A 19,368-nucleotide genomic window follows, 5' to 3' on the forward strand; every position below is an offset into this window, starting at 1 on the left:
AGAAAAATACTGAGTTGCAGAACAACTACACACAGAGTAAAGCTCTGTAATGTGGTCCATGTTGTAGATTACCCCCCCCCCCGGATCAGATTGGTTCCTTTCTGGTTCCCACTTAAAGGTTGAAGAGTGTTAACCTGAATAATTGGAGACATCTAACATTTGAATTCAAGCACGTCATGAACAAACAGTGCAGGAGCTTAAACTGTGCTTTAACAGTGTCTTTCTTAACAGGGTATATTCGATAAAGGATTTACCTCTCTGTTGAGCCTTTGTATTTTGATTTTGAGTTTTTGATTTTTAGCTTGATGCGATGGGTCATACCTCACACTCCCTGGAGCCAGACATTGTGCAAGTGCAGGAACCAGTGCCGTTGCTCAGCACCTCCAATGATTCCGGTGTGGCAGCAGGGTTGTAGCTCATGTAATACTCTTGGAGCTGGGAGCTCAGGTTCTGCTCCGGCTCGGGACTCTTTTTGCGGCGCTTCCGTCCCACCATGGATCGCTGCTGCAGCAACCTGGTTGCGCCGGGGTACCGCCGCCACAACACATAGACAACTGTCAAGATTAGGGACATGGTGAAGAAGAGCGCCACGCTGCCCACCACCACTTTGTGCAGAGTCATGTGCTCCATCTCCGGGGGTGGTGTGTGCGTGGGTCGCGTGAGAGCCACTGAGTCTTTAGGGTCCTTGTTCAAACGCCCTGGAAAAGTAGGATGAGCGATAGGTCGTGGTCTGAATGGTGGCAGAGGACCGAGGGTGTTGCTCGGAGGCATCGGTGGAGAGGTGCCGGTCGGGGAGAAGGTCGGTTCGGCGGTGGCTTCGGAAATGAGCTCTGACATTGGCGAGGGTGTTTCAGTCAGGACGTAATCAGTCTCCTCACAGATGCCGTGGCTCATTGTTGCTTCCATAATCTTTTCTCCCTGCAGATACTTTGGGCTGCTGCATATCATAGTGGTGTCTTTACTGCCCCGGAAATTCCTCAACCAAGCCACCAGGGGGCAGATGCCAGTTGCACAATCCCACATGTTCCCAGCGAGGCTGATGGAGGTCAGTGAGATCCAGGCTGACACGGCCTCCTGAGACACGTTGGACAGCTTGTTGGATTCCAGGTTGAGGACCTGGAGGTTGGGCAAGCAGTGGAACACAGCCGGATCCAGGGTCTGGATTTCATTCCCTGACAGATCAAGTTTCTGCAGAGTGTACCAATTCCACGGGAGGCCCTGGTTAACCACCCTGATGCGGTTCCACTGCAGATACAGCGATCTCAGGTTGGCTAACCTTGGAAACAGAAAAAAGTTGATCCGTGAGAACTGGTTGTGCTCCAGATGCAACTCCATCAGCTTCTGCAGGCCCAGAAAGGTGGTGCGAGTAAGAGCCTTGATTCGATTGTAGCCCAAATCGAGGAACTCCAAACTCCGGCACTCTAGGAATGCTCGGATCGGGATGTTGGAGAGACCATTGGAGCGCAGGTGTAGATTTTGTAGCTTACGTAAGCCATGGAACTGACCTGGCTGCAGGACTTCCAGTTTGTTGTAGGACAAGTCCAGACTGCGGAGATTGGGTATTCCATGGAATGTTGAATTGTGTAGCGACGTGATCCGGTTGGAGCTCAGTATCAGCTCCTTAAGCCTGCGGACCCCCTGGAACGCTCGACTGTCAACGGCAGAAACGTGATTGTGGTCCAAGTAAATCCAGAGGAGCTGGCCGAGGTGAGCAAACTGATAGGGCAGCAGGGTGTGCAGTTCATTGTAGCGCAGGGAGAGGCCCTGGCAGCCGACTGAGATGTTCTCTGGAACATCTAAGAAGCCAGAGGAATCACAATGGACCGTTTTCCCCTCACATCGGCAGCTATTGGGGCAGGTGCGCTCACCGAAGCTGAACAGCAGGGGAGCCCGAAGGAGGAGGAGAAGTGGAAAGAGGAGGTGTGTCAGTCGTCCATCACACAGCAGTGGACCTATAGGAGATAACGAGACAGAGAAACAGGGGTTTACAGAAGATCAAATCACATTTAGAGGTTTTATCTGCAAATAAGCCATGGTAATAACCAAAATGCATTATCCTCTTGTCAGATAAAAAATATTTCATGAGTTTCAATCATTGAAAGTGAAGAATTTAAATCTATACTTTGGATAACATACTTTGTATTAGTCTGTATGTGATGACAGGTCACAACAAGGGTTTCTGAGAAAGTGTCATTCCAATGATTTTGCTTCCATTTTTCCACTAATTATGAGAAAGTGCTTTTCTATCAGGGTTAGCACAACCCCTCCAGATTCTGTTTTTCAGGTTTAATATTACGTGCAGATGCATTTTCACTTTGTCAAAGAAGGTGTCTTTTCCTGAAAGTGAGACATGCTCTGATATTTCTCACTCCCTTGCAGTGGCACAGTCCCAAACTCCATCTACAGCGCAGGGTCACTACTGCTTCTTCAAGTTTTCTTCAACCTAACAAAAGCTTCCGCTATTGTTCAATTTGTCTTTGTAATTTTTTGTTTCATTTAATTACTCATCAAACTCTATCAGCAGATGTCACAGATGCACAAAGCTGCAAGCCTTATCCAAACAGCAATTCACATTCAAAACATCAGTGTCTATAAATGTAAATATCTTCTGATCTGGATCAATGACAACCTTAACTTTTATAGATGAGATGATAAACTATATTAATGCAATAACTGACAATTTACTGATTCTTTCCTAAGGGCTTAAATATGCATAATTCAACAATTTAAGGACAAAAGAGTAGGACAATGATCCCTTAGGCCTATCAGGGCCTTGGAGCAGAGAGTTGTTGAATGTCATAGTAAGTCACTTCAAGTTTGTCCCCCTCAAATGAAAGCTGACAGTCGGCCCTTTGACCTTACAGTCTAGTTTGATTTCAAATGTTTCATGGTGCACTACAGAGCCAGCAGCTTAAAAGATATGTCAGCGTCCTGATATCTTTCGACTCCGCCATATGTCAAGGGGACACAGGGCTCTCTTTTTGTTTCACTCGACCAATGATCAGACTATGGATATTCACGTCTACAGAGAACGCTGCTTTTAAAAATATACCACTGCCTCTTCTGAAGCATCGGTTTCGCTCTCCTGCTCAGTTTGGTGTTTCGGCCGCTTTGTGGTGAGCAGCCACAGATTTGACAATTAACAATGAAGAGCTACAAAGGCACCGAGGGAGGGAGGTTGCTAATCTTGTTTGGACAGAGTGGGAAGTGGGTGAGAGCATGAATGATAAGCAGCATTGTGTGGATGTATAAAGCTGTATTTGCACCAGGGATCTAATTAGACGTTTAGGCTAATTGGGGGAAATGAAACTTTCTCTAATAATGCGTACTGCCACAGGTATGGAGTTTTTCTTCAATTTATTTCATTGGGATATAATTTGTCAGCGTATCTTTTTCTATTCTATCTACATTAATGGATAACTTCATTGTTCAGGCCCTTTGGGAATTCTAACTCAATAAGATATTTTTTTTTAATCATATTTTACGGCTCATTTGACTTTTTTCTTTGAAAAGCAGACTTCAGGCCTTTTCTACAAATGTTATATATGAACAACGAACGCCTTCACCTCCCTACGATGGGTTGTCAACTAAATAAAGCCTAAGTTGTGAACGGTTGCATAATGTAAGCCGCCCATGGACAATGTGGACAACACACACACATTTGTACAGCTTCATTTGTGAGGATACTCACTGACAAAATGTCCTGTGGATGTTCCAAAGCATCATTTTAGTTAGATACCCCTCAAAACCCCTTATCTTAACCTCCACGTAATACTTCACTCGTTAAGACAAGTGTTTAACCCCCAAACTGCCCTTTAAAGAATGTCTCAGCTTCTTTAAAATGCCCTCACCACTCCCACTCCCAATTTCCAAAATTGAAACAGGAACTTGCAAAAACAAGAGCAGACACACACACACACACAGCGGATGGTTTGTGTATGGATGAGAAGTTACTGTTTGACTTTGGACAAGGTCTTTAAAATGACAGTGAGGAGACTGACATGAATACCAACAGGAATGCATCATGTTAGTGGGAGGACGTCCCTGCATACAGAGACGTGCGGTATCAGTGTGGACGCTGGACAGACGCTGGACAGACGCTGCTAAAGATGCACGGCAGAGGGAAGGAGACCATACAGATGCCGGAAAAACTGCATGAATTCACAATGCGAGTTTCTACATTTGCACATCACGCGCATCGTAATCTACTTATACAGTAAAGCATTCAAATTGACAAGTGCTCAGGAAGCTAAAAATAAACAGTGTTGGGTAATGCCTCGTGATAACCATTAATGAGCTTCATTATGCAGCTTGAACAAATGCAGGAGGAAGAGTGAGAAAATCCTCTTGTATCTGAGCGCTAACCTGTGAGGGCACGCAGGCGTTAAACACCGTGACACCGAGACGATTTCATGCTAAAGAAAAAGGCTGCAAACATGTTTTATTATTGCCGCAGTCAAAAGGTTTAATGATTATGCCGGATTTCTTGACAGCCAGGTTTGTTTACAGCCGGGAAATAATGAGGATCTTTATTAACAGGTGATTAAATGTTCTCTCGTCGCACGTATTCCAAGTCAAGTGTTTTGCTAAAGAATTAGATGTGACATCAAAAAAGTATTTCACCTCGGTGAATCACACCCCCGCCCACAGGAAATGTTGTTACATGTAATAGCGTCTGATATATTCTAATGTCACTTCTCCATCGATTTTAATTATTGCATATTTTAATGAGTTCTGCTTCCCAGTAGGCTCATAATGATTCTGATCCAGAGAACACAATACACGTGGAAACAATATTGAATGCAATGCTGCACAATACTCACTGCCTCTCATTACTAATTCAACATTAAATTGACATTGTAAATCATATAAATCACGAGTGTTTTCCTATTCGAAGATAGAATAGCTGCACATTTCAGTCCATTCGTGATTGAGGGATTTTCATGTTTGCAGTTGTTAAGGATTTTTTTGTTTAATCAGCCCAACATGGACAATAACCTTGAGATTGCAGAGCCTCGAATCAGCACTTTGGTTTATAAAACTGAATAAATAATTTGGTGGTCTGTAGTGAATCTTCAAACAGCCACTTATATTTAAAACTATACATATTCCTGACTCAGCAAGACATGTCACAAGGATTATTGCTGTGTTGTTTTACCAGACACATAATGGACTCTTATTCAACAAAGACATTATTATTGAGGTGAAACATGCTCTTACTCCCTTGTATAATTCAGCCTATACATAAACATGGTATTTTTCATTTTAATCAATCACAAATCAAACGTTTGGTAGAAGTAACTCTAAAATAGCAAAACCCTGTAATTTTCATTGTTTTGAAACAGAGGCTACGGGTCGTTAATGTACACACAGCAAGCGAAGCGTAACCGATTAATCAAAATAATTTTATTAGAACCCAAAAAATTAATATGATAAAGTAGCCAGCTGGACTTAGAGGAGTATTCAGCTTTTTGGCCGGCAGCCGACACCCATGGAAAACTCTATATGAACAATAGGTATCAGACTATCAGAATATGCCAAGTTCAAAGTTTGCTAAATGGATAAATAACTTGGTTTTCTGGGGTTACACGTCCAAGCTCCATGGTGACATTAATAGGAGTGAGTGTGCCAGTGCATGCTATTGCATAATCACACTTAAAACCTTCATGCTCAAAGTTCATGCCCATAATTAGAGGGTAGGGGTTTTAAAAAGAGACAACGCTAAAAAGCCCCTCGGCAAAAAAAGTAGAGCAGCAGAGAGAAATGAGGTGGTAGAGGAACTAAACGAGGTCTAGTGACTCTGAGAGTTAAGATACACGCTCTGTGGAAACGCTCATGCTATAAATAAATCCCTTCAATCCTCCCAGCAATGCATTCGCCACCACTTCCATCACCTCCATTAGGTACCGAGCGATCTGGCCGAGCATCCACGGAACGACACTCACTCATTAGTTTTCCCTAAATGATAATCTCATTGGAGCATTTAGAGGGCTCTGTTGTGAACCCGCAGGGAGGAATCACTGTGTCATATCATATCACTGACACCGCTCGGGCGATCCAGCCTGCGTGCTCCCTTTAAACACAGAGAGGAGGAATCTGGCATATTTTATGAGTTTGAAAATTCCGGGGCGATAGAAAAGCTACACAACATTCAGCCCCTGGCGTCTCCGCATGACAGCATCGTTTATTAGCCTTGGCGCAGCATGGATTTCTGCATAGACAAGAGGAGTAATAAAAAATCCACTGGACATGTGTAGATCAGGCTCCTATGGGAGGTTCAACAGGGCGGAGAGAAGAGAGACTTTCACTTTAGTCCAGATTGATTATTCCATCATTAAATGTGGTGTTAAGTGCAGACACCACTCTGGTTTTCTCCTGGTTTCATGCATCAGATGTCGTAAACACAAGTGCACTAATACCCCCCCCCCCTTCCTTCAGTCGCAATCATTATAAGAAACCAATTAGAATTGAAGAGATGTCAGTGTTTGTATCATCGTTATTGGGAAAAAAGGACATTTGAAAATATAAAAAGAATTCTGCATTCATGAGCGGCACTGCTATCGGATCTCTTCCCCCTCAGAGGAGATTGGATCTCCTGCAGTAAGCCACACACATCTGTTTACCTGGCTGGCTCTTCTAAGCGGAGCGTGACCAATCAGAGCCGGAGGGTTTTCGAAGATTTCATATCTCGGAGACGTTAAATCCTGGAGATTTAAACTGCGTGTAGTACATCAACACACGAGTTAACCTCAGTGCAGCTATCACAGAGGGAGATCTGCTCCAGTTAAACTTTGAAAGTGTTAAGTGAATGGCTTTCTCTCTTAAGTTTGTTTCTTCTCTTAGTTTAAGATCCTGCAGCAGATATTAGACTTTGGAGGGTCAAGCCTGGGTCTAAATCCCTAATTCTCTATCCCTGCTCAGTCCGTGCTCCCACAACGAGGCTCGGATTGAAATTCAATGTGAAGTTAAAGCTTTATAAATAAATAACGCTAGATTAAACCCCATTTTAAAAGAGTACTCCACCATTTAACACTGCATGCATAAAACATAGTTGGACAGTTTAAGCCAAACCGGTCAAGTTACATCACTTGAGAATTTAAAAGATACGAGTAGCTCGCGTTGAAAGCCACAAAAAGCTCTTTTACTTTTATTCCTGTTGCAGTGGTTCTCATGAAGACCTGGGGAATTAGTGCACTTCCCTTTTTTTTAGAAGAATATTAAATTGGAGCAGCACTCAGAGAGAGACAGGACGTGTCTCAGAGCAAACCACTGCTTTGTATTCTATTGTGTGCAACCGATTAGACTTCACCACAATTGCAGCTGATAAATATTAATTAAAGAACAGACTCTGAGCTTCACTACCCCCCCACCCCCTCTCCTCCTCCCTCCCAGGCTCAACGACTCCCCGACTGGGACACGTTAGCCAAAGCTGGACTCAAAATGTTCCGACTAAAATAGGCTCGCGAATGCAGAAAGACAAATGATTATTTTATTCCGAAAATACATCCTTTCGCCAATTACCTCAGCCGAGGTCAGATCCCCACGGCGACCTCTGTGAAATCTCATAAAAGTGAGACTGCTCCCCCCCCCCCCCAGCAGAGTCAGCTGTCGTCCTCCTGTTGGCGGCGCGACAAGTTGATATTTCATTTGAATGCACCGAGCTCAGAGCACTGATGCAAGAGGCTATTACCCAGAGTGCCCGGGTGGGTTGGCCAACGGCGCCGTGGCCGCACACCGGGGCACTTCAAAGAAATGAGGAGTGCGCTGAAAAAACAAAGTATATCTAGTATTTCTTATTAAATGGTCGACTGTAGCACAGGTTATACACATTAAAGTGGGATGGCGTTTCCTTCGTGGGAGATCAAGATCAGATTCAAGGTTATTGACTGCCGGGAAAATCTGATTAAGCTTTTGCATGTTTTCTTTTTTGTTATTCCTTTCTATTCCTTGCCACTGCATACTAATGTTTCTACAACAAACTTAAGTATATTTATGAGAGTAGAATTTTCAAAGATTTGTGAGAAATTGGACGCCTTACCAATAACTAAGGCGTAAAATCTACTCATTCAATCATTGGCTTTTATTTTATTCATTTAAATATGTTTATCCTTAATTGTGCTTTTACTTTTGTAGATGAGTTTTCTTTCCAAATGTCCCTGTGCATCACCTTGAATGAACCTCTGTTTAAAAAAAAGTGTTTTACAATCAAACTATCTTGTATAACAGTATTATATATCTACTCGTATATAGACCTTTACGATTCAGATAAGTACTTTTTCCTTCGACCACACCTCCTTCCTCCTTCCTCCTTCCTCCTTCTTCCATCCTCCCTCTTCCATGCTCCTTCCTCCTTCCTCCTTCCTCCTTTCTTATCTCTCCTTCCTCCTTCCTCCTTCATCCTTCCTCCTGCCTCTTTCCTCCCTCATCCTGCCTACTTCCTCCTTCATCCTTCCTCCTGCCTCTTTCCTCCTTCATCCTTCCTCCTTCCTCCTTCCTCCTTCCTCCTTTCTCCTTCCTCCTTCTTCCTTCTTCCTTCCTCCTCCCTCCTTCCTCCTTTCTCATCTCTCCTTCCTCCTCCCTCCTTCCTCCTTTCTCATCTCTCCTTACTCCTCCCTCCTTTCTCATCTCTCCTTCCTCCTTCCTCCTTCCTCCTTCCTCCTTCCTCCTTCCTCCTTCCTCCTTCCTCCTGCCTCTTTCCTCCTTCATCCTGCCTACTTCCTCCTTCATCCTTCCTCCTGCCTCTTTCCTCCTTCATCCTTCCTCCTTCCTCCTTCCTCCTTCCTCCTTCCTCCTTCCTTCTTCCTTCTTCCTCCTTCCTCCTTTCTCCTTTCTCCTTTCCTCCTTCCTCCTTCCACCTTCCTCCTTCCTTCTGCCTTCCCCTCCTCTCCTCTCCTGTCGTCCTCCCTGATGCGGGCGCCAAGGGTTTTAAAGTGTGTGATGTGTGACTAAGCTTAGGCAAGCGAAATTCTAGGGCACAGCAGCATGTGTGATATATTACATTATTGAGTGTGTTCACTCAGATTTAAGGCACATAAAATTAAAAACATTTTCAGGGGCACGGGAGTGTGTGACATATCGCCAGCCGCAGGGAGCATCGTGCAACCCCTGATTAATTGAACACGCAGGCATTACAATATTGAAATGAATCACCTTTTTACACACTTAAAACCCATTATTTTTAAGCCCTTTAATTGGAAAATTGGAGTCTGCTGTGATTTCAAGTCGCAGGAAACAGTATAAAGCGGCAGATTTATGATAAAAGCTTATTTTACTACTACTGGAACTGTACATACATGCGTGGAAAAGAGGCAGAGCAGCAGCCGGGGGAAACGCACAGCGAGATATATGGAAAGCAGAGCTCGGCCGGGTGGCACCAAACCATTAATGGCAAAATACGGCTTAAATGGAGCAGTGTCTATTAAAAGTTGAAATGAAGCGAGTGGTCGATTCTGTTAGCTCGGTTATTCCATCTGGATTTGTGAGCGATGCGTGTCGAGGGGATCACGTGACCGACTCGAGCATTACAGAGAGAGAGAGAGAGAGAGAGAGAGAGAGAGAGAGAGAGCAGGGGGGAATGAAGACGGACGACTCCCTCTCACAAAGCTACTCCGGGGCCACTTTATAGGAAAAGGAGAAAAAAGGGGGCCTAAATTATTACCACTTAAAAACCTAACGACTTGATTAGGTGTATGGATCCGTTAGAGTCTGAGCATCGAGCGGATCGATGAGATTAGCAACGTATGGAGCAGAATTCTTATTTATCCACGAGACAAAGTGCCTGTAACGTACATGAGCGTCTCGCAGTGAGGGAGGTGCAGCGGTGCGGCTCGCCCTGTCCACTGATTGGATCGTATAACAATCACTTAAACTGAAGCCACTGATAGTTTCTGATTGGCTGGCAGGTGAAGTAGCCACATAGTATAACCAGTTATCTTCTCCGTTAAAGAGATTCCGCACACTTACCTAATTATATAACTTTTCTTTGATGAAATACATTGATGATTGTTTATCACTTTTTTTTAACGAGACTTGTATGAAATAATCTATATTCATGTGTTGAACATGGCTCATAGCGCCACCTAGTGTTCCAAACTGTCTTGGACCTTACAAGGCCGATGCTAACATAGAGTGAACTGTCTGTGTCATTACTTTTAAATACATATTAAAAAGTTAACATCCTCTAAGCAAAAGGTGATGGTTGGTTTTAGGGTTAGGGTTAGAATTAGGTTAAGTTTAGGGCTAGGATTAGGTCCATGTTAGTGTTAGAATTGGGTTTAGGGTTAAAATTAGGTTTAGGTTTAGGTTGGGGTTAGGGTTAGGGTTATCTCTCGGTTAGGGTTTGAACAAGGGTAGGGTTATGTTGAGGGTTAGGCATTTAGTTGTGATGGTTAAGGTTAGGTCAAGGGGCTTGGTAGTGCATTATGCTAATGAGTGTCCTCGCTAAGATAGAAGTACACACACGTGTGCTACTGTGGCGGGGGAAGTAGGGCTGAGCATATCTTTAAACTGCTAATATGTTTGTATGAACCTAGAATCCAATAAAGTTGGGTCCCGACAGATAGGACTGCTACACTCAGCCATGTTATCTGCAGTAAAGCCGAGAGGCCGGGGGGTCCGCTGCAGGGGGGGGGGAGCGGGAGAGTAGAAGTGTTCCATCGTGTAATAAAGCAAACGGGAGAAGCCTCAGGTCGATGTGTGTGACATGGAGATAGAGAGACCCAAACTCGTAAAACACACTTCTTTCTGTGTAAATGTAGATGATGCATTGAAATTCAAGGAGCAGGGGTTCACCGACGCCCGGGGATCATATTTTATTAAAGTAAAAACTGAAAAATAAGCTTTAAAAACATAAATTGCAAATGCAAGTTTTAATATGAGTGCATCGGATATATTTTGACGTTGAGGCTGAGGGCGGTATCACCCACAATGTGTAGTTTAGAGTTTTAACTGATAATTCTCTCGGATTTCTTTATCCAATTGTCTACAGATGATGGTTAATGTCATTATTAGTGATGAGTAGATGATTCCCAGCTTTAGGTGACGTGTTCAACTTGTTTGTTTTGTTTGACCAACAGTGAAGAAATCGCATTTACACAGAAATAAAGGAACGAACAGCAACACGCCCTCAGTCCTAATTAGGTGGAAACAGATGTTTTCTATTAGTTCTGTTCAACGAGTGAATCATTCATCGTTTCCCTGTTTTCTTATTAACTCGCAGCCAAACCAAACGATGAGTAATCAGCTAATTGTTCACATCATATCTCAGGCAAATAACGACACTAATAAATAAACAGTTTCCCCGGAAACTAACATCTTTTAAAGTCCCAGGAGTAGAAATCACATTGTCTACTTGTCAACGGAGTAATATATAATTAGCGAGGGGCTGGTTTTTGATGTCTACATTTTCACACCAGCAAGATGATGGCCATCTGGAAGATGGCAGAACTCTAATGAGAAGTGTTGGATGGAAGTTCACTTCACGAGGAAAGCTTCAGTATGAACATCTCGTCCGCTGCCCAAACAGTCACCTTTCAATACATGTGCATTTAATTAACTGCACTAAACTAGAAATAACAGCCCTAATACCAAGGCTGTGTTTTGTATCATTAAAACTCTAATTATGTTTTGATCTGACATGATGTTTGTGCAAACGATGATTTAGAGTAGACATATTCCAGCTACTGGCCTCATTATCTTTCCTTAGACATAAGTAGCAACTTAATTAATTGGCTATAAAAGTACTAAGAAAGATGGACGACACAACAGCTCCCTAATCCAATATAGAAATAGGTGAAATATCATGATCGACACCATGATCACCGCTGAGCACTTGGTGATGTATATATATATACGTATATATATATATATATACAGTCCATGATAAAGATACACCAAGCTACCTACTCACAAACTAACCACAGTGGAAACCGTTAAAGCAGATGACATTTAAGAAGTCTGCCTTTTAGCTTTTATATCTACTTTAGTTGTTATTTGTTAGTTTTATTCATCACAATCAACGTAAAGAGGAAAATGTCAGTTCCCTGAACTCACACAGCAGTGAACGGCATGAGGCCGATAGTTTGCTTCTCTTAAATCACTCACATCAGCCTTCACACCCACAGCGCTTAACATCTGGACTCGGCTCAGGGGTTCATAATATCTCACATATCGAGAACTGCACAGACACTGGCTTTCCTTTTGACCCACACACACAAACACACACACGGGTTATTGGTGTGTGTGCAGTGAGGCCGGGAGCAGCGGTGATCGATACGAGGGCTGAGCAGAGCTTTTCCACGCGGAGCTGGGGAAGCCAGCGGGTGAAAGCAGTCAGCAGGAGACGGGAGTTTGGATATGCAACCTAAGCCCCACTAATATGTTTGTCTACTGGATTGTGAGCACGGATAACTGGGTTTTCCAGAAGGTAAAAACAAAAAGAACAGATTTGATCTCATATGTTCTGACAGAATGTTTTACTACATCAAATTCAATATTCAAAACATGACTTGGGGCATCTACATTATTATATATATTTGTTTCCCTTCCAGATACAGATTCCAATACGTGAACTTGCTGTAGTTGTTTGGCCAGGCTCAGGTTAAACCCTCTGACAAACGACTGCATGCAGATAATTGACGCCATAGAACCCTTAAAACTGAAAAAGGACAAGTTTTGGACATTTGGGCTACATCTGGCTGATGCTACACTACGGGAAACCACTTCTTCCTGATCTGACAACAGTACTTGCCAAAGCAGGACAGCAGGATTTATCTTGATAAAACTAGTAAAGACGTGTTATCAGATTGTTGCATAGATTTGTATTCTCCAATGCCCAATTTCGACTGATATAACAGCTGCACCATCTCAGTAACAAGGACTGGAAACAAATCTGAAATGTCAGTAATACTCCTGACGTTGAAATACTGCTGAAGTTTAGAGAGAATGACGAATGACAGACACGAGCGAGTCCCTCGTCCTGTCCTCTGTCCGACTCCCTCTGCCGCTGATGTGATTCACTGCCTGCAGGTACAGAGTGTGTGTGTGTGTGTGTGTGTGTGTGTGTGTGTGTGTGTGTGGGGTGGGGGGGGGGGGTCTCTGCTTGCGTCTCAGCCAACAGGAATTTGCCAATATTTAAAGATTCATGGCAAAGTGAGATATTCCCTTAGACTAGAGACAGTCTCAATGTGCACCCGAGTGAATTAAATGATTCCTGTTTTATTTACTGTGACTTGGCTCACTTTACCCTGAGAAATCGGCTATTGTATATTAGCTAACTGGCTGTATCCCCCGTGGAGCCCCCTGAGGCGATGTGGTGGAGGACATTATAGATGAGGTGGAAAGAAAACACCTTCCTCTTGCATTCTTTCACAACACATTGGTTTTTTCTTCCACCTGCAGCAACAACAATAATAATAACTCTGGCACCGATCTATCAGAATAAAAGCACAGCCGTTTTCTGAATGGTTATTGAATAGAAAACATACATTTGGCATAAATTACTTTCCGATAATCCTCTGGATCCGGGAAAGCATTAACGTGAAAGGATGATAAATAAGAAAAGATGTCGTCCTGCAATGTATTTATTTGTCCTTCTCTGTGGAGATACTTTCAAAGAGTAAGTCCTCATCAGAAGGAAATGACAGCGCCGGCCATTTGTTCCAGGCCCTGAAGACCTAACTTCAGTCGGCTTGTTATTATGAGCAATGGGCTCCAACATCATCTCACATTTTTCTGCCGGCGCGAGAACAGGCTGATTATTTCCCATAAGGGATTTTCTGTGTCTGTGTTTTTTTGTCTCCTACTGTCTCCCACCTCCTTGAAACGTGTGCATCGCCGTGCACAGCTCAGGATTCAGCAAAGCTCCAATCAAAATGTGATGGCTGAGTTGAACTTGTGTGGTTGTGTGTTTACTACCCAGCAGGTCACACAGCTGAACCCCTGAGCCTTAAACTCTTAATGAATGATTCTTAAAGATGTTGTTTCCTGAACTTTTGGTTGTCATTACATTTTCCAGTGTGTAGGATTTAGTGGCCCCTAGTGGGGATATTGCATATTGCAACCAACTTGACTACCTTCCTTTATCTCCAAGTGTGTATCTACAGTAACCTTCGGATAACATAACAAAAGACAATGTTTGTGTGTATAGTTTTTCCGTCCTGAGAAACATCTTCCTGTTTTGGCTGTAAAATATTTACAAATAGAGCCAACATACCTTTTTTTTTAAGAAATTAAACATGTTCAAATGTACAGCACCATGACAACCAATCATAAGCTGCACTGTGCTTCAGTGACACAAAACAAACACACACAGCACAACATGGTGTCGCTCTTGATTCAAGGTCTTTTGTGTGCTTTGCGTGTGGTTTGTGTGTGAACGCCGAGCTCACTGCCAGACTCATGTTCTCACTGTGTCTGTGCCGCGCTGCGTGAGTTCAATATGCAGGACACATTGTTTTTGGGGGGAAGTCTTTCACAGTTAATTCAGAAATTTTTCAAGGAAAACAGGACTTGGTGGAAGTGCTGCTGTTGAATAAAGTCCAACACTGCTAAACAACGAGGAAAAATTTCCGACAACAGATGTAAAGTGAGAGTTCAAAGTGATATTCTGTGTTATGATGGTTTGATGGCGTGTGTGGGCAGTGGTGAAGTGACTATTACCAAGTGCAACAAAAGGGAATTGGCATCGCACTGACAGAGCAATCCTTATAGAAGGCTTCAGCTCCCATATTTAAAATCAGCCTCAGCTCGCTGCAGCACTGAACTGTTCAAGGTTTGTTCGTTCTTTTGTTCTTCTGTTCTCTGGGGCTTTGGAAGAGGCATGAATGTGAATTTCATAGGTTTGGGTCACAAATATGTCGATGGAATTAATCAGTGTTAAGATGGTTTGTATAAGAGCAGGTTCTTCCACCTGTTACCCTTGAAAAAATACATAATTTCCCAGCACTTGATAGATTTGAAAGAAGAAGTTGACTCGATCCTTGGTCGACCAACACAAGTGGTTCAGCTCTGTGTAATATATCAAGCAAAAAGGTTTCTCTGGGAGTTTTTTTCTGGGAGAATTTAGTTTTTTACTTTTACCAGGTTTATGTTTTCACCCCTGTCTGGTTTGTCTGTTTATTATCAGGCTTAAAAAAATATGACTGTCTGGATTTCCACTTGGTTTGAAGGATGGAACATAACATTTTGGTTTGGATCAGGACAGAGGATCAGATCCAGACATATTTCATCACCTTCTTCAAGATTGCAAAATATCACATTTCCCACAATTTCTCAAGGTATGATTCATGAATCTTGATGAAAAACATGTCATTTGAGCAAATTGACAGAATTTACAGGGAGAAGATGTAAAGAGGGATCTGTGTGCCATTCTTGTTTGATAATAATGTTTTGACAATACTTTGTTGGCTCAATAATTGGTCAATCAACACAAAATGTTGCCAACAACTGTGTTCATCAATCAAAAAGGTCAATCATCTCTGGGTTGAGCTTCTAGAATGTGAGGATTTTCTGTTTTGACTGACTTACTGAGTGATTTGTCAAGAAATAATTGATCAGCATTGAAAATTGTTGTTGATTTCAACTGCAGATGCTGAACAGCTGCTACGTAGCTGCAGCCATGTTCCTCCCTGAGAACGATCCGGGAAATCAAATCACTTCGATGTCAGGTTTAATTCTTCATTTGTGGAAGATTGCTCGTGATATTCTTTCTCTATAAAAAGAGCAGTGGAAGGAGCAGACGCAGCGGGAGAGCGCTGGCCACGAGTATTGATGCTCTCACAAACGCAACCATTTAGTTTTGGCTCGGGCTGGAGTGTAATTGTAGTGAAATAATTAAAACTGTAAAAAAAAAGTGGGCGCTCATTAGCTGCACTAAGCTGCTCATTAGAGGAAAACGCCACAAACTGTGCACAGATGTGTGGGCAGCATGCATCCCTCCACCAGCCTGCACCAGCTCCTCACTGCATCTCAGAATAAACCACACACACACACATACACACACACACACACACAAACACAAGAAATAGAAAGTAAAATATACAAGAGAACAGAACAACAGCAGCAATTCAACAAGTGAGAGGAGGAGGAGGAGGAGGATAGAGACTCGCAGCTCCAAATCAACTCCAATGGATTCGTCTGCAGCTAATCTCCTGTCACAACCAACCCTGCGCGTTCACGGATCCCCTGCGCGTACGCGTGCGCGAATAATAGCCCCCCCACTGCGATATTCAACAGCAGAAGTTGCGTGTGGAAATAAGGAGGAGGAGGCAGCAGCTTCAAAGTGAGACACAATGCGATTGAAAATAAATATGCGAAAGGAGAAAGAGAGAGAGAGAGAGAGGATCTGCGGTGCGCAAAGAGAAGTGATGGTTTGTGGAGCATCCTCACCCTCATGAACTGGAACAAGGGGAGGATGGGGGGTGATAGGGGGGGGGGCTGTACAGCTGCCTGGGGAAGAGGTGGAGGAGGGGAGGGGGTGGGGTGAGAGGACAGGAGAGAGAGAGGACGAGGAGTCAAAACATGTCAGAGGTTTTGGACAGGGGGTAGACAAGGAGGAGGAGGTGGGATGGATGGATGGATGGATGGATGGATGGATGGATGGATGGATGGGGGGGGGCCGCGGTAAAAACAGACACGTCCCCCCCTTCTCTCCCTCTCTCCCTCCCTCTCTCCCTTATTCCCTTCCCACAGATTTCAGCCATTTGAGTTCAGGTCGGGAACGTGTGGATGAACTTGTCACTGCAGCTTCAGCAGCTTCAGCAGCTTCAGCAGCAGAGACGTTTATCTGGCACATAACGAGGCGTCGTTCACCCCCCCATCCCCCCCAATCACATCATTATTAAACTGAGGATTAAAAAGGTGCATGAACCACTTTGACCACAGACAATAGAAGAGAATGTGAGGAGAACATTGTGCAGAGGAGCAGAGATGATGGAGCCAAAGTGACGCTGCAGATGTGTGCGCTGCAGGAATAAGGATGAAGTGAGGAGAGAGAGGGTGAATCAGAACCAAGCACTCCACTAACAGGTCCACTGGTGATGATGATAATGTGCACCCCCCACCCTGATGCCTCCTGGTTCTAAATGAGACAGTCCTCCTCCTCTCATCCTCCACTCACCCATGTTGTCTCATCGGTGCGTCCCCTCCGTCCTCCCGTCGCGCAATCCGCCTCCCGGATCACGACTTCCCCCTCGGAGCTGTGCGAGTCCTCTCAGGCTTCCTGTGACTCACCTGCCTTCATTTGCTTCACTATGAATTCAATTTAAAAAAAATAATGATGTCTGTCGATTTATAAAAAGCTTTGAAAGTTTGCGTCCATGCTCCCTGACGCAGCGCAACTTTCCAGCCCTGGCACGCAGAGCTGTGCCATCCAGCCTCCGAGAAGTTCAAGGTTCTATCACCCGGTGGAAGGAGGCATGATGTCAGACACAGGTTCCCAGCGAGTGAGTGAAGAGGAGGAGAAGAAGAAGAGAGGAAAAACGGGAAAAAGTTGAGACCAAGGGGAAAGGAAGCAGGAGATGGATGCGGTCACCGGAGGGAAGGAATGTCCTCTGCGCAAGGATCCGGCGGAGAGAGGCAGGTTCCCGTGCACGCGCCCGGCTGCGTGGGGGTACGCGCACCAATGTGGGAGAAAGAAAAGGAGAGAGGGAGAGAGAGAGAGAGAGAGAGGGGGAGATTTCAATGCAGTGTTTCACAGCTGCAGATTGGCTCCAAAAAATGAGATTTGCTTTGGTTTTCCTTTCTCCATCTTCATCAACACATCGGTGCTGCAGCCGTCCACCTCTTCATCATCATCATCCCTTTCTCCTCCATAAGTCCATTATGTATGCAGGTGTGGTGGAGGATATGCTCAGGCTCTCCAGAATATGTGTGGTTATATAGCATGAGTGGGAGGCCTGATCCTACCTCATGTTGCGTAATTATTGGGAAAGGCTAAATGCTGGAGTTGAAGTGGAGCAGGGAGGCTGTCGGACTGATTTTACCTTGTTTAAAATACATATTTAACATTTCAAATTCGCTCATTAGGCTGCAAAAGGTTGTTTTTAAGCCTGGATATGGTTTTAATTTCATACAATCATGAATAGGCTTGCGGATATTACGCCTCTTTGGCAGTAGGTCCCACGGGTTCTCTAATTTGAAACACTCACAGTTGAAGTTCTATCCATAACACTTTCAAATATTTGATTTAGTCCCGTGTTTTAATCACTTCACACACACAGATAATTCCTGGAACAGAGGTTTGAGTCTTCTTCGTTACTCAGAAGACGAGAGACGAGAGAAAAAAGATGATGAATTATGAAAAAAGTGTCGTTATCAGAGAAGCTGGTCTGACATGACTTTCAGTTTAGCTTTGTCACACTACGTGGTGACTTAGTGAAAGTTTAATGACAGTGTGGAAGTCCAAGGTGAGAAAGTAGAAGGTTTTGAGAGTTTGCGTAGGGAAGAAGATTTTTAATGGTCAGGCTCCATTCACCTTCATTTTGGAATAAGAAGTATTATATATTAAAGAGGAATTGCAGTATTTTTCAACCTGGGACCTATATTTCATTGAATCAACCAATTAATCAAAACTATTAACAAATATTTATATATGTAGTATGTGTAAATTAATGGTAGTTGCAAAAATGTCTGAAATCAGTCCATTGGATGGGCTCAATGTAAAGTTATGGGGAACTGGGACAGTTCTGTACTAGGCTGGGCCTCTGTTGCAAAAGGAAGCACAGGAGACAGAAAATAAAGTACAAAATAAAACTTTACTTTAACAGTCCAGAGGTCATTCACAGGGAGGCAGTCAGAGAAGCAAACAAGTCCATTCAGGGAAAAGGCACAAAATCCAAAGTCGTTAATCCAGGCAGAGTCCAAAACAAGTTCGGTAAACACACGGAAGTTATCGCTGGAGAGCTTGAACCCACGAAGGAGACAATGACAATCTGGGTGAGAGGAAACACAGGGTATAAATAGGGAAAGCTTAACGACAAACAAGGTACAGGTGTGTGGGGAAACCAACAGGAAGTAGAGCTAGCCACTAGACACAAGAACCCAGACAACAAAATAAAACAGGAAGTGAATACAAACAGAAACAGACTGAACAGATTGTTACAGCAGCGACACTTCATGAAATGTCCCTTATAAGTGTTTTTCTGCAAATAGAAGGTGCAACGCATGTGAGGTTACCAGACTCTTACCCAGAATAACAATTTAAGCCTTTTGTCTGCAATTTCATTACATGAATTTCGTTAAATGTCACAGTTGCCCCATTCGATTACATTGTAGCCACAAGTTTTTGTAAATATCATTCATGTACACACCCACATTTTTAAACATTAGGCTGAGTTCCGAAAATATCGTAATTCCCCTTTTGGAGAGCCA

At 43.6% G+C, this 19,368-nt stretch overlaps 1 protein-coding gene across 1 annotated transcript in view; it reads right to left on the minus strand.

Annotated features, from left to right (window-relative positions):
* lrrtm4l1 (leucine rich repeat transmembrane neuronal 4 like 1) overlaps nucleotides 1-19,368 on the minus strand; it is a 57,634-nt gene that overhangs the window by 23,752 nt on the left and 14,514 nt on the right. The window contains exon 3 of the mRNA XM_061079721.1: nucleotides 322-1,952. Within this exon, the coding sequence (XP_060935704.1) occupies nucleotides 322-1,952 (1,631 nt within the window). The remainder of the gene's footprint in view (nucleotides 1-321; nucleotides 1,953-19,368) is intronic.

The sequence above is a fragment of the Limanda limanda genome, chromosome 1 (genome assembly GCF_963576545.1).
Source record: "Limanda limanda chromosome 1, fLimLim1.1, whole genome shotgun sequence".
Lineage (NCBI taxonomy): Eukaryota > Metazoa > Chordata > Actinopteri > Pleuronectiformes > Pleuronectidae > Limanda > Limanda limanda.